This window comes from Gavia stellata, chromosome 8 (genome assembly GCF_030936135.1).
Source record: "Gavia stellata isolate bGavSte3 chromosome 8, bGavSte3.hap2, whole genome shotgun sequence".
In the NCBI taxonomy this organism is placed as follows: Eukaryota; Metazoa; Chordata; class Aves; order Gaviiformes; family Gaviidae; genus Gavia; species Gavia stellata.
In genome coordinates this window covers 29,335,813-29,355,505 of record NC_082601.1, presented here as the reverse complement: position 1 = coordinate 29,355,505, position 19,693 = coordinate 29,335,813, and the positions used below count along the sequence as shown (strand labels likewise).

The 19,693-nt window shown below is 39.3% G+C and overlaps 1 protein-coding gene across 1 annotated transcript in view; it reads right to left on the bottom strand.

Moving 5' to 3' along the window:
* Positions 1-19,693, bottom strand: part of PARD3B (par-3 family cell polarity regulator beta) — a 427,904-nt gene that overhangs the window by 290,379 nt on the left and 117,832 nt on the right. Inside the window, exon 3 of the mRNA XM_059820147.1 lies at positions 7,791-7,962. Within this exon, the coding sequence (XP_059676130.1) occupies positions 7,791-7,962 (172 nt within the window). The remainder of the gene's footprint in view (positions 1-7,790; positions 7,963-19,693) is intronic.

Here is a 19,693-nt window from a genome sequence, read left to right as displayed (position 1 = left end):
TAGAATGTTGGTCAGATGGGGCGGGTGTGCATGCCTATGTATATATGTATATATAAAAGAAGAAAATCTTGTTCTCAGAGATTTGCTATAAAGCAAAGGCAAGCAAATTTTGAAATACCAAAGTAAGACCTTTCAGTGAGAAAAGCAAGACACTTGCCCTACTTAGCAGTGAAAGCTTCCAAAGGGAGGAGTTAAACTCCTGTAGTTTACATGAGAATTTTATAACCTGCTATCAATACCTGTTTAAGCAATTATTTCTTTAGCTAACCTCAATTTTAACTAAACACTAATGAAGGTATAAATTCATTAAAAAGCTAAATTTTATTGTAATAGTCAACAATTAAAGTAACCTCACTGTATCTGCATGCCATAATGCTTGTACTCAGCGAACAGCTTCAGGAATCTTCACCCCAACTCCCAAAAAAAGGGAGAGAGATGAAAGAATAATTAAAACAACAAGAACAAAAAACACGTCATGGAGATACCTACACATACCTCACTTTTTTTCCTACCTTAGTATTCAGAAGTGACAAGTATCACCAAATACTGTCCGTCTTCCTCCCAGCAAAATCATGACTACTTAACACCAGAGCAAGGAGCGAGAGAAAAGCAACAGGAAGTTTATGTTGCACTCGACCATCATCTATTAAATAAAGCAAATGAAACACTGAGCCAGTCATGAAGGCATTTCCAGCTCAGAGTGACATGTCCATAAAATGAATCCTCCATAAATAAATTAGTGCTCTCCTTCCTGCCCACATTGACTGAAAAGGAAAATACAAACTGACATCACAAAAAACCTTAAAAGGCTAAACCTCTTACTCCCCCCTGTCCTGTTCCACTACCTACCATGAGGTGAAAACCACGAGAAAAGAACACTAAACTATTAGGTGCAAAAGGAAACCAGAAGGACCAGTAGCATGTTTATGGGTGCACAGGAAATTACAAGATGGCTTATGAGGGCCAACAGTACTACAAACATTAAAAACTCAGTTCAGCTAGTTTAATTGAAAAGCCTTATAAGAAATTGAAAACTCTCCTATTAAAAACAAAGGACATGTACTGGCATGTTACATATTGAAAAGTTATGAAATACTAGTATTTTTTTAAAAAAAGGAACATTTCTGAAGTGACTATGTCTCATACTCTGCAGGAATAGCTAGCTTGCAGTTGAAGCTAATGATCACACAAAGCATGCCTTATAGACTACTGGTCTATGAAGAAGCACACTTTCACTGGACATTAGCTTAGCAAGAACCTTCAGGTCACTGCTTAAAATATCACGGATGCACCAGTTGCATGAGCAGAGATTACTGGTGGGTAACCATTTATTTGGAAAAGACTTATTGTAAACCTCTAGTCTGAAGTTGGCAAACATCTAAACCAAAACATTTTGAAAATATTTCAGGAAGATCACATCAATTTACACAGAGCCCATTAGTCACTACCATAAAGTTGTGATTTACCACTCTACATTGCTAGTTCACTTTTCAAAATTCTAACAATAAACACAGATGTAATTCAAAACCTCAAACTATTAGCCAGAGAACACCAGACAAGACTATTTGCACATACTGTTAGTATCCTTAATATACATAACCCCATCCATCATGGGCTCTCTAAAGATCTTAATACACTACACAAGAATGTCATCCACTACCCCAGCAAAGCTATGTTTAAGATGAGAGAATGACTGTTTAATTCAGGAACAAAACAGCACTTTGGAACTGGGAATAAAGTCAACAAGGTCTGCAAAGCTAAGTCCCTACTCTACAAAGTCTCATCAGCTACCATCTCTGGTCAAAGAGTTCAGGACCTAATATGCTCAAAAAAACCCAAACCAACCCACACATCCAAAACCAATGCCAACAGAAAACAGTGCTAGTTAACCCAGTAATTACGCTACTCCCTACATATAAGGATCTCCAAATGTTTCACCATTCCAAACACTTGTTCATTTACACGTTATTGCATCAATGAACCTACTCATGCACAATCTGCCAAAAATCCAAACATAATCATTTTGCTGCTATAAACAATCAACAGTGACTAGACAAAACGTATTTATCTAAATGACATTTGATTAGAAAGCAAAACCCACCACCTGTGCAGAATAAAGGAAATAAGTGTTTCTTAAATGACTTTGATATACCAATTTTAAAGAAATGTTACGGCATCGCAATTTATCCATTCAAAATTATTTTGTCTGATTACATAAACTCAGACCAAAGGAGGTGCAAGAACAATACAGACCAGAAATGAAACACTGTTAGAGATAACATCTAATCCCAGAGAGCATCAAGGTCTTGTGGAAACAATGGGAAAGCAACTAATTGTCAGTCATGGTCTGGCTCCACTGAAACGGTTAAGTTTAGTCTAAGGGTACACAAGTTCAAAAGTGATGTTTAACATGCCAAAGCGTTTATGCCAGGCAGGAGAAGGGCTGAGGAGTCAGACAGCCAGAAAAGCATTAAGGACACAGAATTTTAAAATAAACTCTTCCACTGGGATGTAGGTTACCTTACATTTACCATGGGCTAAAGTCACACAGCTGAAAAGTATTCAACATACTGCAATTCCACTGTTGTACTGGTTTTGGCTGGGATAGAGTTAATTTTCTTCATAGCAGCTAGTATGGGGCTGTGTTTTGGATTTGTACTGAAAACAGTGTTGATACACAGGGATGTTTTTAGTTACTGCTGAGCAGTGCTTACACAGAGTCAAGGCCTTTTCTGCTTCTCACACCACCCCACCAGCGAGTAGGCTGGGGGTGCAAAAGAAGCTGGGAGGGGACACAGCCGGGACAGCTGACCCCAACTGACCAAAGGGATATTCCTTACCACATGATGTCATGGTCAGTATATAAACTAGGTGGAAAGCTGGCCAGGGGACCGACCGCTGCTTGGGCTGGGCATTGGTCAGAGGGTGGTGAGCATTTGTTTTCATTTGCATCACTTGCCTTTCTTGTTTGTTGTTGTTGTGGTTGTTATTTTCCTTTTCATTACATTTTTTAATATCTTTATTATTATTTTATTTCATTTCATTTCATTTATTAAACTGTTCTTATCTCAACCCACAGCTTTCTCACTTTTACTTTTCCTATTCTCTCCTCCATCCCACTGGGGCAGGGGGGGAGTGAGCGAGCAGCTGTGTGGTGCTTAGTTGCCAGATGGGCTTAAACCAAAACAACTGTTTATTGTTAGGTTTTGTCTATCCACAGCTTTATACCTAAGAAACAAAGTAAAAAATAGCAACAAATAATTTACGACAGTATTTGGGGTTAGAGATGTTGAAGTTCACCCTTCATTCAATTTTGCAAATGTAAATCAGTTATTTAGGCATTTAGTTGCCTGTATCATTCTTGGCGAATTTTGCAATGTCCACATCATGAGCATACTCTGGGAAGTTCTGCTCACAAGAAACAGTCTCACAAGACAAGCTCTCTTCACTGCCAGTTCTGCAACAGCTGAATTGTTCATCTCAATGTTCTCTACTTATCCACCAAAATCAGTAGATCATTTCTTCACTGTTTCAGACAGCTGATTGGACACATTAAATGGTTGCATGCTTCTCTAAATTTTGTAATATATATTAACAGCTGCTTTATTACCATTTATATTGTAGCATGAAATGTATTATTTACCCAATCACACTTCTGTCAAATGGGGATTATTTTTCTTTTTTTACAACAGATCTATATTTATTTCAACTGAAACAGGTACACCAAGATTTTCAGTATAAAAAGTTCTTTTTGATTCTGATAGGAGAAGCTGAGTATAATTAACAAATCCCTGCCAGCCTTGATACTCTTTTGCACTATACTTGAATTATGGATGAAAAATAGAAACAAAACTGGAGGTGTAACTGAACCCCAGGCCCCTCTGCAGAATCTACTTTCAGTACTTTGCTGCTCACTAAACCAAAAAAGGCAAGATACTTGGAAGATCTACACTGAATGGAAGCAAAATAAGCAATGCCCCTTTCCCCTCTTCAGGTTTCTACAGAGATGCGGCATTACTTGTCGAACCGATCCAAACAAGAATGAAGACAGCACTGGTACTTCTCAAAAAACTGTAGTCATTGGGTGTGCAACAGTACATGTGACATCACCATTGGGTTTTCATCTACATTCAAATGGATGATGGCAGGTTTCAGTAGGTAAGTATTACATCTCCTGAATATAGAAAAAGGAAACTGTGGAGAAACAACTATTTCATCATGTCACCATTTCAGTATTTATGCTTAATAGGAAAACACCAGGATGCAAAACCCACTACCAAATTGAGACCTATGTACCTAACAAGTGAATGACTATGTTACCATCAGTAATTTCAGCCCTGAGTACCAGAAACTTTAATAAAGCCTTTTCAGCTGTAAGAAACTATGACATATTGCTTACTTTGCAGTCTGAATTCAGACACTGTCAGCAACACCTGATAATCCAGGTCTGCAGTGGGGGGCATGGGGGGAAGGGAGGTGCTCAAGTATGTTTGCATCTCACCTTATGTTATGGACACAGCAGATACTGTGTTCATAAACAGTTAAAAGTCTTCCTGCATTTTTCTTAAATTAAACATAAGAGCCCACAATTTCACCTGATTGAGAACACTGAGCTACCTTTAGAAGTAGAGATGCATTAATTTCAGGGACAAGAAAACAACTAGCTGAATAATCTCCTTAAAACAGTTCAGGAAATACATGCCAAGTATAAAGAAAGTAATTTGATAATAACTAAAATAACAAACTTACTTTTTCCCCTAAAATTTTGCCAGTATGTGGAAGCTGTGTAAGATAAGGTTGGCTTTCAAGCCAAAGAGAAGATTGCTTTTATTCTGGCTCACTTTCAAAGTTACAGGTGACAAAGGGCAAAATAAGGGTAACTAACTACATAATGGAAAAACAATGATTACAGAGTCAAGCTGATCAGTATTGTAAACAGTATCAACCACAAAAAAAAACCCTGAAAGAAGTAACCATACAATAAAAAAAAATATTCCCCCCCCCGTCATTGCCATCTCTATCTGGCAAGTAAAGGCTTTAAGACTAGGTACAACATATGATTAACTTAACTGGATCAAATACACAATTTCTAAGAAAGTATTAAGTTTGAGGGCAGCCTCTCAAGTGCCTTTTCTAAAATTCGTGCCAATTGTCTAATGTTTGAGAACAACAGTGTTTAGTTTCACGTGCCTATTAAGCATCGAGGTCTAAGCATTCTCTGAGCAGATCACTAAACAGGCATTGTTTCTGCATAAAACCGTGGCTCTGGTTTCATAGAATATGAAACACCCAACATAAATTAACAGGCAAAATTGTTGCACAATCTGACAATTTATATAACAATGGATTCCCTGCATTTCATCCCTAGATATTCTGCAAAAATACTCTAAAAAGGTAAGCACATGACAGTTCTTGAAACACAGCTCTACCACGGAAAGCAGCACTTGCTCGTTACATATATATTTAATCACATCCCTGCTCCTGAAGTAAGAACACCTTTTTAAAATTATTATTATTTAATTCTGCTAGCAAATGTGAGTCAATTCAATAATTAGACAGGGAGCCAGACTACCGTGGTTCATGCATCAATGATATGGATGCAACCAAATCATCCTTCTATTTCTTCATTTACATTTCAATTTGCCTCTAGTGGAAATAGGGACATCATTTAAGGTCCAGGGACTTAAACAGGAAAGATAAAGGCAAAAATTAAGTCTAAAGAACTTTAATCCATGATGTAAAATCCAGAAGAGAAAACAATTAAATTTCAGAGTGCAGACTGAATTTATAGGACTGACAGGTAGAAAAATCTTTCATTTACCTTCTAAAATAAAACAATCTGAAAGAGAACTATTGAGACAAACACTTTATGTTCTCTATTTTAAGAAGTAAGCACCCATTTTAACTTCAAATATATATTAGTATTGCACTGAAAACAAAACAGAACCCTAACTGGCTGCTCTTCTCATGTTACATTTCATCTCCTTTACACTCTATAGTAGAAGGATTCCATAAAATGCTATGAAAACTGAACTGGTAGCTTACTGGTGAGCTCAAGAGCTCTAGCATTTAACTGGTTTACATAAATTTGTGTGAGGTTGAAATACTCTTCTCTCCAACCCTCAACTTACGTACAACAGTATGCTAGACAAACCACTTACAATGATTTTTTTTTTTATATAACTCAGAAGTATATGGAGAACAATCTCCACTTTCTGAAACGTGCTAAAACGTGTTTACACTGTTATTTAAAAATATGCAATAAATAGTGGCAAATCATTCAACCATTGGACCTTTAGCCACAAACGTTTCCATACCTCATGCTTACCAAAAACACATCACAAATATGTACAAGTTATGGCAAGAATAAGTCTTTTCCCAAGATTTTTAGGTATAAGAAATTCCTGTGTGTCATTAAATATAGAAAGCTATTTTTCTGTATTCTAGAATGTAGAAAAAACAGAAGTCATCCATTAACACAGAAATTTGAATCTAAGTCTTCATGCAGCTTGAATTTAATTATTTTCTACATCAGGCACAAAAATGAGCACAGACTTCTGTTATAAGTTAAGTTATAGAGCCTCATCCTGTGAGCTTTATTAGAAATTACATTTTAGCCCGCTGTTTTTGTTAATCAGCCTTTTCATTTAAAAATGCAATTAAAATAAACAGATAAGTGATCATTCAATTTCTGAAGTTGTAATCAGACTATTCTATGAGAGTAGCACAACTAGAGGTAGTATTTCTGTCCTTATCCCACTTGCTTACACTCAGAAATTTTATTGCACACTGTTAGGAGACTACCAGCAGTACTTAAGATTATGGGGTGAATTGGATGATGAGCTCTGGTGGAACACGGAGAAGCCTCTCCTGAGCATTCATTTGCTAAATGCTGTCAGCATATTACTGCTTCACAGGCAGACAGTAAGAAGCTTCATCTTCAATCTGTTTTTGAAAGCTTCTATATCTGGTATCTAGATGACAGCTTGGCCTGCTCTCAATCCAAGAAAGTATTTCAAACTGCTTTGTGTTCAACATACAAGACTCTAGCTCTTTACCGTTGGAAACCAGCGTCTGAACTCTTGGCCTTCCAGGCACACTGAAATAACACAGAGGACCAGAGTTGCAGCACTTCACATAATACCCTGATATAAGAGGGAATTAAGTAGAAGCCTCTCTTAATCACAGTTTGCTCACCTGAAAGTTGGATAGGCAAATAGACTCTTGCTGTGCAACTTCTTCAAAGGCAAAGAGCTGAACTGTTTGCAAGCAGCATCTCCTCCTTTCTACCTCCCACCACCAAAACTGGGCACTAGCTCAGAAAAATCAGTAAAAGTGTTTGCACACAGCAGTTTTACACTCATTGCACTCAGGTTCCTCAACAAAAATGCTGGGTGGTGGTTTGTTTTTCTTTTTTTCAATGACTTTGTTATTTGAAAATACTTGGCATCAGTTTCATCTTTTTCACTCTCAGAAGATTACAATGAAGGATTGTCAAAAAACCTACCCAGTCAAGGAAAGGAGAAAAAAAAGAGACCCCAGCTGTATGGATGGGCATAACATACAGCAGGATGCAAGGCTCAGGTGCAAATTTGCTATGCTCAGTTACAGTCTTCAGCATCAATTGTTCAAAAGCCCAGCTTACATCACTATAACTGTCTTCACTGAATCACAAGGTAAACAATGGGGTGCTAAAAATTCTTTTAAATACATAAAATTGGACTACAGAAATAAGAAAGTACTAGATATTGGTCAAAAAACTTAAAAATAACCATGCAAGATATACATACCCAGTTTTAGGGCAGAAGGAGTCACTTCGATCTCACCCCCAATCGGCTGAAAGGCAGCCAGTTGAGCTGCTACCTCCGTCTCAAAAGAGTCTGGGCTAATTCTGTCCGTCAAATTGCCATTGGTGCCATCAGTCTTATGGTGAGTTTCTTGTTCATCATAAACAGCAATCAGCTATCAAAACAAAAGATAATACAGTTTGTATATTTAAAGTATTCCCAAACTTTCCCCTTTTTTTTTTTTTTTAAGAGCAAAACTTATCCTTCATTGGGACTACAAAAGTAACAATGTTATTTCAGAACAGCTAACAATAAACATACAGATTCAGGAAAGTATATACATTTGTGTTTAAATACATTGACTTCAATATGACTTCAGTATATGCTTCAGCACTGCCCTGTGCTGACATGCTTTTCTGAGTTAGCGTGCTACCATTAGTGAGCATTTTACATTGTTCCAAAACATTTAGAGATGAACATGCTTAAAAACACACAACAGCATTTAACTCTTGGGGGTGGAGTGTGTTACTATTTTAAAAAAATTTATTGTTACTGGCTGACACACTGCACAATGGTAACACAATCATGGAAGCTGTACTGAGCAAGCAGATACATATTTTATTTGTAAGTAGGTAATAATTACAATCCAAGGACAAGATACATCCGGCATAGTGACCAAGCGCAGAGTTTCCCTAATCACCCAACCTATGCCTCTGTAAGGATGAAAGTTTCTTGTGCCGGGTAGGTACACAAACATCTCTACCTACCATGTATCTATCATCATCTTCCATTCTCTCCTGCAAGCTTACACCACATAAACTGTTTCTGAAACTATCCCTCAGTCACTGACCCGTCCACAACTTCAGGCACACAGGAAGGTCAAGATTAAGCAATGACAGACTGCAAAGTCTGCTGTCCAAACTCACATTAATGTTGACATGAAAATGATAGGAAAACCACACCAGGAAAATAATTTTTTGCTTCAGCTAACCTGGTCTTCCACAAGGATCTTCCTTTCAGTCCCTACTAATACAAAGTGATCAGATAATGTGCATACAGCTTCATCAACAAAGTGACTCAGACACATGTGGCTGGATGTAGACTGTGTTACAGTTACAGGAAAAAACTTAACTGTGTTACAGTTCTGGGAAAACAAACAAAAAATGATTAATTCCCAATGAATCTAAACAAATTAGAAGCCTTGCAGTTCTCAACCAACGGGACGCTTGACACTCCAGAGCCCTCTCCAAGAGGAGAGGTGGTAACAGCAGCAGTTTCAAGCACTTTTCCTGCCCTGCTACCTGACACGGCATAGTTCTCGTGCCATAAAATGACACACACTTTGCCTAATAAGCATTGTACAAGATAGCTTCATCTTAAGGTGTTCATTTATTTCACTTTTTCTGAACTCCTTATGATTATCCTAAAGTTTTTCTTAGTTAATCCTGAAGATGACCACAACACACAACTGGTTAGGCACTGTCAAGATAGACACAGAAACAAGTTTAAAGGATTGATTTACCACTTTCTCTCTGTGTTATTTTAAGGTATGCATACACACTCTCTATATAAAAATATTAGTACACCAAATCTCCTCCGATGCTTCCAAGGCATGTGTCAATAACTATACCCTGTGATAAGTAGCATACTGAAACAAAGAGACAAACATTTAAAGGAAGTCATTTGCCTAGGGGAAGAGATGAATGCAAGAGAGGGAAAAGAAAAAGTGAGAAGACAAATCCTGAAATGCTTCTAAGGAAGAAACTGACATTTTCAGGTCTTCCACTCATTTATAATTTGGTTGCTAGAAATGTGTCAGCTCCTATTTACTAACGCATATTTCAGAGACACACAAAACCCCTTAAATAATTAGGTAGAAAACTTGCTCTCCTTTTCCATATGGAGCCCATTTCCTTTCCATGGCTACAGAAATAGCTTTTACAGCATACAATTTGTTTTTTATTTGTCCAAAGCATATAGGAAAGATTAATTCCAGTAACAAAGACAACCATCTTTGTACCTTATTCCTGCTTTGCAGGGCAACTACCCAGGTGTTCACACTGCATTCATCACCAGGCCATCGCTAAGCCTCACAACTACATACAGCTGAAAAGGCTGCCTCAGAGGCAGACATCAACAGACCACAGCAATTTTCCACAGTACCACAAAAAAAACCCCTATGGCGTCTTTTGTTTCTAAAATGACTATTCATGTCATGTTACTATGGAAGCCCATCACGATTCAAGAAGTTCCACAACTGTAGCCCTCCAAAAAGTTTGCTTTCTCAATCTCACTTTTGCTGTGGAAACTTAATTTTTAAGAAAGAAGCTGTTACTAATGAAGAGGAAATTTGAGATTGTGTAGGACCACGGCACTGAAAGCACTTTAGATAACAGCAGGATACAAAGTTCACTTGAGCATTTGTAACATAGAATAGAGTAAATGGAGTTCAGCTGTGATTTGAAGGGAATAAATGTGAATTCCTCAGCCAGACTAAGCTGAGTTTCCCCATGGTTTCACACTCCAGCATATTAAATGCTGTAGGCATACTGCCCCAGGATGTGGCAAAGACCAAAAGCAGGGACTGGATCAAAAAAAATTAGACAAACTGATGGAAAAGACCAGTTATATGGGAACATGCAAGCATTACCTCAGACTCAAAAGTCCGCAAAACATGTAGTAGTAAAAACCAGAAAAGAAAACCTGGAGAACATTGACATCATAATTACCCTATTTCTATGTGCTTTCTTCAAGTATTTTCTACTGGTCACAAGCAGTCTGGCCATGCGCTGCCGCTCTCGCAGTACATGCATTATGGTATTACCGCATACTTTGGCTTCTAAGCACTATAAGTTTCCCTTATTCCCCCGAGGTCTGAATGAAACTTTAGCAGAAATGATAACATAAAATTATTTTAACAGACGAACAAGATCACAGACAGACTTCCAACACCTGTAGGATATGGCAGCTTACCTACCAGTCGAGCCCAGAAAGGCAAACTGCATTATGGCTACGCCACAGTAATTCCACTGGCTTCCCGGGACCGGCGCTCCTGCTCCTACCCCCGGTGCACCATCTTCCAGGGCAGGCGGCCATGGCCCCTGGTCAGGCGGTCACATACCCAGTGCTCCTTTTAAAGGGGTGCTGGCCCCCAGGCAATCAGGAGGAACAGGGACACCTGAGAGCAGGCCGGCGCTGCCGGTGCAACCACACAGCAGCAAGGCCCGGCGGGGATCGGGCTGGCGCTGCTGCTGCGGGGCCGCCATCCCCGAGGCCGCCATCCCCGGGGGTCGGGGCGCCTCCCCCCTCGGCTGCTTCCTCCGAGGGCTGAGGGAGTTCTACATGTGTGCCTCGAGCTCAAGCTATGGCTGATGTGTTCAAATGACCCGATCTGCAAGGGTCTAGGACATCAGTGAACACCCCGGTCCGCAGAGGGTTTTGGGCGTTAGTTTTGTAAGAGGACCCAATCTGCAGAGGGTCCAGGTTAAAATAAAGTTTTGATTGTAACAACAACTTCGCTGTGTCATTGCTCCACCGAGGATCCCTAAAGCGCCTGCCATAGTGTTGGGTAACCCTTCCCAAGAACTAAGAGGTTACAAGTCAAACAACTGCCTTGACAGCTGGTCAGAAATGAGTTTGGTTCAGGCAAAATGACATACCGAAATCACCGCGTCTGGAATTGGATAAACCCCCAGGTCTTCACCTGCTTAATTATTAACCCATTTCTCAGTAAGTTCAGCAGATGGGGACACCCACATCAGCCCCCCTCCTCCCAACTCCCACAGCAGAGTCAGGCCAAAAAGACACCTCTGCCACCACCCCCACTCCCAGTTCCCACCTCATCCAGGCCAGCATTCCATTTCCATACTCCAAGCTGGAGCAGGCAGGGCACAGGTGGAAGCAGACAGCGGCAAACACCTGTGATACAGCCTGGCAAACGGCCACAAGAAGATTTCTCAGAGCAAAACCATGTAAGCCTCACACTCATCTGAAAGCGGGGAAGTTTCCTACAGCTGTCATTCCTCGAGTGACTTCAGTGAAAAGCCTGCAGCTCCCTAGCCTACACCTAGGCACTATTTTGACAGATTAAAAACCCAAAGAAAATGTATTTCTTTACAGTATGGAACACACCATTAATTAACATGATCTAAACTCCCATTTTTAGAGACTGTGGAAAGGAGATACTTCCACTACTGCACGTGGAGGTATCAAAGATGCAAAGCCTTTCCTCAGCAATGAAATAAACAGCCATTTGTCTTCTAAAATGTTTATTCAGGAGAGAGCTCCTCCTGCCTGCTGTTGCAGGAGCACCTTATCAGTACCAATTCTAACCTTATAAATACACTGCTAATCAATCAATGCATTACAAGTATCAGCCATAGCCTTTCCAAGGGGATGAATACAATTAAGGCTATGTAAATTAACTATTCAAAAATAATTGTAGTAATTGACTTCTTATTTCCAGTATGGAAAATTCTGCAATTGAAACAGACTGCAAATCTCTTCTGATGGAAAAGAACTTTAGGACACATTAAGAAATCCCCCACAAACATATCATGAAAGCAACATTGTTTGCAACACTAGTTTTTTCTTTACCAGTCCAAAATTTATAAATATTGAGAGTTCAGTAGGTCAGCTGTTATTTTTTTTTTTCCCCACACCTCAAAATATTACTCTACACATTTGTAAACTGTAGAAGTTATGCTAGTACTTTGCGGTTTTGTACACTTGCTGTACTTAGGCATCTCAGGTTTTTTAAAGGTTAAAGAACATGAAAATTTACTGTAAAAGATATCTATGTATTTCTACATTAGTAAAATGGTTCTAACCCCAGTATTGTTGTAATCTCTATCAACAACCTACCAGTTACCTTGACAATCAATAAATTACCAAAACTTAGCACTTATCTGTCATTTTTGATTACTAAAATCCTCCCTACTTACATTGACGTAGTCACAACATAAGGCAGCAATAATGAACAGTGCTACTTTATTAGCATTTTTGTTGATCGTAAGTGGAAAATTCATTGCAAGGCAATGCAGGCAAATTTTAACTTTGTACGGTGTCCTACGGTACAACTCTTCCAATATTTTACTGATAATTCAACTGAAAAGCTTGCAGAAAATTAAAACAAGATTATATAAAAATTAAGTGACTACATTCCCAAACACAAAGAGCAACGCACATACATTTGATTAACATCAACCCCACATACAGAAAGGTGGGTGAACACCCATAGTGGACAATGATGTTACTGAGTACAAAGCAGCAGCATGTTTTATGCCAGGGAACTACTGGCCACTAAGATACAGAAAACTGATGCAATGTTGCATTTAAAAATACCCACAAGACAAAATGTTCCCATATGCCAGTTTCCATGTAAAATGTTATATTTTCCAGGGGCTCTCAGTCCTTCCAAAACTAGTTGCACTCTACTCCGTAAGCCCAAACTACAGCTGCAGAACCGTGTTCGAGCGCATGGCTCATACACGTACACTGCAGCCACACTTCACTGTGTACTGGGATACACACCATACACACAAGAAACAGTAAAAAGAAGTCCTTCCAAATTAAAATTGCAACAGTTTTGTTTTAGCGCTTGCTCATTAAGCTCAATTAAATATATACAATTTCGTGAAGTTTCAGAATTTCAAAGAAAAATATTCCCACCTTTGAACAAATATCAGAACTTTACAGATCTTGCTTTAAGGCACTTGTCTGTTAAACCAGAAACAGCTAACTTTCCATTGCCCTATACACCATTTTATTTAAAAGGTTTTGTAATTATTTCTCTCTTCAAACTACACTTTTGACAACTAGATTACTGTTAATAAGGTTAAAAAGTGTGTATTTTACTAGCTTTTCTGAATTAGAAAATAAACACCACTATTTCCTTTCTGACCCCAAACACCAGGCATGTACACAAGGTACTAAGGAAGAAATGGCAAAATAAAAGCTTGCTTGCAATTAATTAGCTTTTAGTTACTGTCAGGATAAGATCACTAAGAGAAGTTTCCAGTCACAGGCTAGCATCAGTACGTGATTGAAAAGATGCAGTTTTCAACAGTTGAAATGATATGTTCAAAGGCACAAGAAGGAATTAAATGCTCAACTTGTATTAAATTTTTCATTCAAGTTGGATGGAAATTTTTCCTCAGAATTTTTTCACATTCAAAATTTTATTTACACTCTTCTCTCACTATGGACAACCAAAGGTAGTAAAATTGTCTGTTTCTTCAAGACATGCTTGTTTCCTGTTCACATGCTCCCTTGTCCATGACTTCAAATGCTCATTTAAGAGAAAAGTCTGTGGTTTTTTTAACCATATCTATACTTGTGACAGACAGTGCTCCTGTGGGAGTGATTATTAGTTACTTATAAAATGACACAGCAAAAAATTCTCCCTTTTTTGGGTCAATAGAGATGTTTCACACAACGCACATCGCAACAAAGGGCTGTCAGGAGTGGTGAATGGATAGCTCAGTGACTATTTCAAACTTTGTGACATAAGGAGAAGCGATGGCTCAAGCTACAGCAGAAAATAAAGTTCACCACAGCATCACATTACCTTGCTCTCTGATCCCTCAATTTGGGATCTGTAGGATTAATCTTATATTTAACCCTACATATACATACCAATGAGGTAGAAAGACACACAGTGTTTCTATGTATGACACACTTATACCAGAATATTAAAAAATTTTAAAAAAAGATCAGAACAACTTCAGTTCTCCCCAGGTGCTCGCACCCACAAACAACCAGACACAAATGGAGAAAGGCTGCAGTTGACAGCAGCCTATATATGACCAATGCAAAAGGGAAAAGGGATCCTTTCCTTCCCCACCCACCCCCCCACCCCCCCTCTCCTCCTTTCTTTCAGCAAGGTTATGTGTTTGGCCAGGTCAGTTCTTTACTGCAGCCATTTAAGACACTCCAGCACCAACACAAGATAAAGGCAAAGTTACCTCTTCGGCCAGCAATTTGCACCAGGCCATCTTAAGTTCAAAATCTGACACCTACTTTGAGACTTCTGTGGCCTGACTTTCCTCTTTCCCCAACCACTAGTTTCTACTGTACCTTCATACAAGTGCTACAACTGGCTAGATCCATGGTGAGTCAGTTCAGGGGACTAAACCAGAAAGAAAAGCAACTCTCCATCCTCCAGCGGCTTCACCTCTGTGAGCCACACAAAGTAAATTTCTGTCAACACACTTCACTGAATTAACATCTCCTTAGACTACCATTGCCTGTAACCTCACAGTAGTGACATATCTCTGTCTCCTTTAACGAAGGGGGACCAGTGTCCCATGACAGCACACTAGAGTGCTGTGCACATATGTGTCATGAAGTCTGAACACAAGAGCAGGAACAACATTTCTGCAGCTCTGCAAAGGAGTTCATCTTCCTAACAGAAACTCTTCTAGGGGCACGGGTTATACTTTTAACTTACGCCCACAAAGGGACGAGAACACTTTAGATCAAGGCAAGAAGACTGAGAGTAAAGCATACCATAAGTTGAACAAAAGAACTTCTTAAAGCCACTGTGGAAATTGTCTCAGAACTCCACAAACTCATTAATGTAAAATCAGATTTTATATATTACTTATGAAAGACGCCTGTTCAAATGGTTAAAAGATGAAAGACTGGCAAGAGTGCAACACAGACAGAACTAAGGTAATTAGGGTTCCTCAAAAACGGATAAAAGTGTCATTTAATTTTTCAATTTAAAACTTTCCTGAAGCTCTACAGCCTTTCTTCAATCTTCTTTCAAGGTATTCTTCTGGTATATACTGGTAAGTATTTGAAATAGTATTCTTGCATAATAGTTTGCCTTGGAATTCCTTTAACTTAAAATAAAGGCTGTCAAGGAAAAATACCAATATACACACCATATGGCAGCCTTCCTTCACACCTACATATGAAAACAAATTACAGATACATTACATGAAAGCTATAGTGATTAGCTCATCTTGTTTACCTACATGCCAAAACTTCATACACCAAAGTATCTTCCCAAAGACCACCTGACACTTTTCCTACCCTTATTATTCAGATTTCTTTTGGTACTGTCTAAAAGTAGCCAAGAACAGAATCCTACTCCACACAGTACAAACACTGGTAGCCTCTGCTCTCAAAACTTTTTAAAGACACAAGGAACATACAAAATAGGAAGAGAAGCAGCATGCCTAAAAAAGAGAGACCAGACCCAGCCGAAGTCCCAGCTCTTTCTGGGGAAAGGGAAAGCAGTGTGCCAGTGGCAGGGAGGGATCCTTACTCAAGTGACAGTGCAGTTGTTTTGGCACAACCCAAGGAACAGAGCAGGGAACAAAATTAAGAAACAAGGGTAAAATATGAGGCCAAGACTGGTAGAGCCCTGCAGAATTTATTTTGGTTTAAATGCACAGGGCCACTGGAAGTCCTCAATACTGCCAAATGCTTCAAAGGTTTGTATTTCACCATGAACTGGCACTATCACAAGAGGTGATACTTTAAATAATAATTTTCTTCATAAATTAAGCTGAGATTTTCCAATTATCACTAAGCCGCAAAAGTTTGTCCAAACAGTGAGATAACCAATTGTTTCCAGTCTTCACATTTTAATCAGCAGATCTACTTCCCAAGAAATCTGGAGTTCCTCTTCTTGCCCATCACTTACTATATCTGAGAGAGAATTAGTTAGAGACAGCCATACGTAAAGAAAGGACTGCATGTTAACTCTCTGGAGCTCCTTCCTCAGCCCTCCTGCTGTGCCTGTGCTGTGGCGCTGCTGCTTACCCAACGGGGTGTTTGTTTGCTGAAGAGCTACGCTGACTGCGCCTACTTGAATTTACTAGATTTGTGGTTACTGACATCACAGCCACAGGAAGGGGTTCGAACTCTCCCTTACTTCTGGGAGATCAAAACTTCTGGACCACTTTGTTACTACAAGTCTTGCATTTAGCTCTCAGTCTTGTCACTGAAGTTGGGTAACTAGCTAAATTTAGGAACCTGAGTTTCCAGGTCTCAGAGTTTCTTAACAGGCTGCTGTAATTCCTCTTGTGTCTCTTGTTGTTGGTTGGGGTGTTTTTTTAATTGTTATTTTGGGAAAGTCCTCAACTATTCTACAAAGGTAAAAAAACATATTAAGAAATCATGCCTGAGAAAACCCTTCTGTGCATGCTTTTCAGAAAGTCTAGCTGTTGTTTTTGTGTGTGTGATCAAATCAAAAGATATCCTTATCTTCCTGTTATTTCCCTGTAGCTGAACTGGCAGGTTTTGGGGTTGGTTTTTTTCCTTTTTTTTAAAGGTCACGACAAAAAAAATCTACCTGATTGATGAGACCTTATATACTACTTCTTCCTGTCCAACCTATTCCTTCGTGGGCACACGTGACTGTACTTCAAACAATGCAGCTGATTGGGTACTTAACATTGGTATTTGTGGCAAAGTTTGATGAGCTCTTCAAGCATGACTGAGATGTAATTTTTTAAGCCACTTAGCAACTACTTGAGAGCTGTTATGGAGATCCATAGTAACAATACAGACATTCCTTGAGGGTTGACTCAGGGTAGCTTCCCTGGCAGATATAAATGCTAGTGCTAAAATGTCAAGGATTTATAATTATGATGGCGGATGCATAGAACACATAAAACAAGCCTTATTAGGGTTGATTGAAGTAAATATACCAAAGGACATTCCTCCTTTATTCTGTAAAAGATTCATGTTCAATGCTATTTGTAGCCTGTCACGCTCATTATGTTTTCATGTGAAATAGCTTCTGAGTTGTGCTAGATAACAAATGCCCTTTGTTTTTATTCTTCCTCTATCCAAGTGAAAAAACCAAATAGAACGAGGATGTAAAATGCAAGACTGATTATTTCCTTTCTCTTTACCTTGAAACTGAGTACTTTCACCTATATGGACTTCACAGAAGACAAGCTAATTTTGGAGAGTCCATTTAAAATGGCACTATAAAAACACAGATACTAATATGAAAGACTGCATTACTTACTAGAACCGTGCTTGTCAAATGCACTTACTGTAATCAGTCACTGAAAAGGAAAAATTTACTGTGTCATGGTATCTGAAATAAGACAGTTTATCCTTAGAAATGAAAGTAATATCTTAGTTACTATATTGTGGATAAGCATTAATAAATGTTCACTTTCATAGTATGAATTATAGTAATTCCATAATAGGAATTATCTTACCTTAAAATACTACTTTAATACTAAATTAACAGCTTAGTCCAATTCCATTGGGAAGCCTCCTATGGAACACACAAGAAAACAAGCCAGTAACGACACAAACCCACTTCTTGACAGAATGAGCATCTTTGTTGAACAGAGAACCCACAGTAACACTGGATACTCCAAGCCACAGACGGAGAAATGAGGCAGAGTGGTAGAAAGCCAGACAAGTAGAGCTCAAACTACTCCCAGTTCCTACTGCAGCACGAAGTGTTCCTGCAGCCCACTCCTACTTTAGCAGGCACCTTGCCTATCAGAAGTACTCAGCAGACCTCTCCAAACTGCATCGACCTCTTCTCCCCACCTGTTCACTCCTTTCTGGATGCTTTTGAAGTCCTGGAAAAGCTGATGGGTTGTAAAAATCCAGCCTGTTGGGCAGTCTTGATTTAAAGCACAAAGAAATGTTGAAGTGGACTGCTGCTGAGCACTCAGTTACAGACAAAACTGCAAGAAGAAACTGAGCAGCTCTTGGACTCGCAAGCTTCTTCATTGCTGGAGCTTTTTAACAGGGTTTCTAAGGAACCCAAAGTGGGAACAAACAAGCATCAATCCAGCCAGGACGGAATCATGTGTGAGGTACCAGGCAGGTGGATTCACACTTGCTAGCACCCACAGCACCCTCAGTCCTCCTTTCCAGCAGTTTCCTTCCCACTCCACTCATACATACCCTGTGCACACTTTTCAGTCCATCCACACACATTTGTGGACTCTCCCAAATCCCCATTAACTGTCCTTGATGACTGTGATGCCATTTAAGGTGGCTGAAACACTGCACAGCTTTGTATAAAAGGGGCAGAAGCTGATGGGGAAGCAAGAGAGAGGCTGTTCCCTGCTAGTTCCCTGTCCCCATTCCAGTCACATCTGATCTGGATATAGGAGCTCATAAGGGCTGAAAGGGAGCTGGGAAAAATGAGTTTAGGGAGCCCATCACCATTTCTCCTAACTGCTCTGCTTGTAACCCTCCTTAGCTACAAATGCATGAAGAAAACATTGGCCATCAGTATGCTGCCAGATGTACCTGCAGTACCAATTTTCACTTGTTCTCTCTTTTCTCTTCTAGTGTCTCAACTGCATATAATGAATACAAAATTTAAGCAAGCAGAGTCCTCCAAGGTAGCTTGTTAACCTTCAGATTATATAGACATGTCAAAATCCTCAGAAATTTAAACCAAAGTAAACTGTGGTGAAGAGACATTATACCATTTCAGTAAGATCAGAGGGTATAATTGAAATTCTTAGGAATTTACATGGCTCTTCATACTCTAAGCAATCATTTATGATGTTAAAAAGCACTGTAATATTTGTAAATAAGCACTTTGACTTACATATCTTCTAGGTTGGAAGGGACCTCTGGAAGTCACCGGTCCAGTCCTTTACTCAAAGTAGGGCCACACTGGCACTTAGCTCAAACTTTAAAGTTGGCTCAGGTTGCTCAGACCCCAACCCAGTTTTGCGCATCTCCAAGGAAGATTTCACAAGTCTCTGGGCACCTGTTCCAGTGCTTGACCAACCTCACGGTGCAAAAAAAAAAAAAAAGTTTCTTGTATCTTATTGGAGTCTTCCTCATGACTGCTTAATGTCGATTACCTCTTGCCTTCCCACTGCAGAGTTTCAAGAGGGTAGACTGTAGGCTTCTCTACACCCTCCCATTAAGTAGTTGTAGACAGCAATAAGATC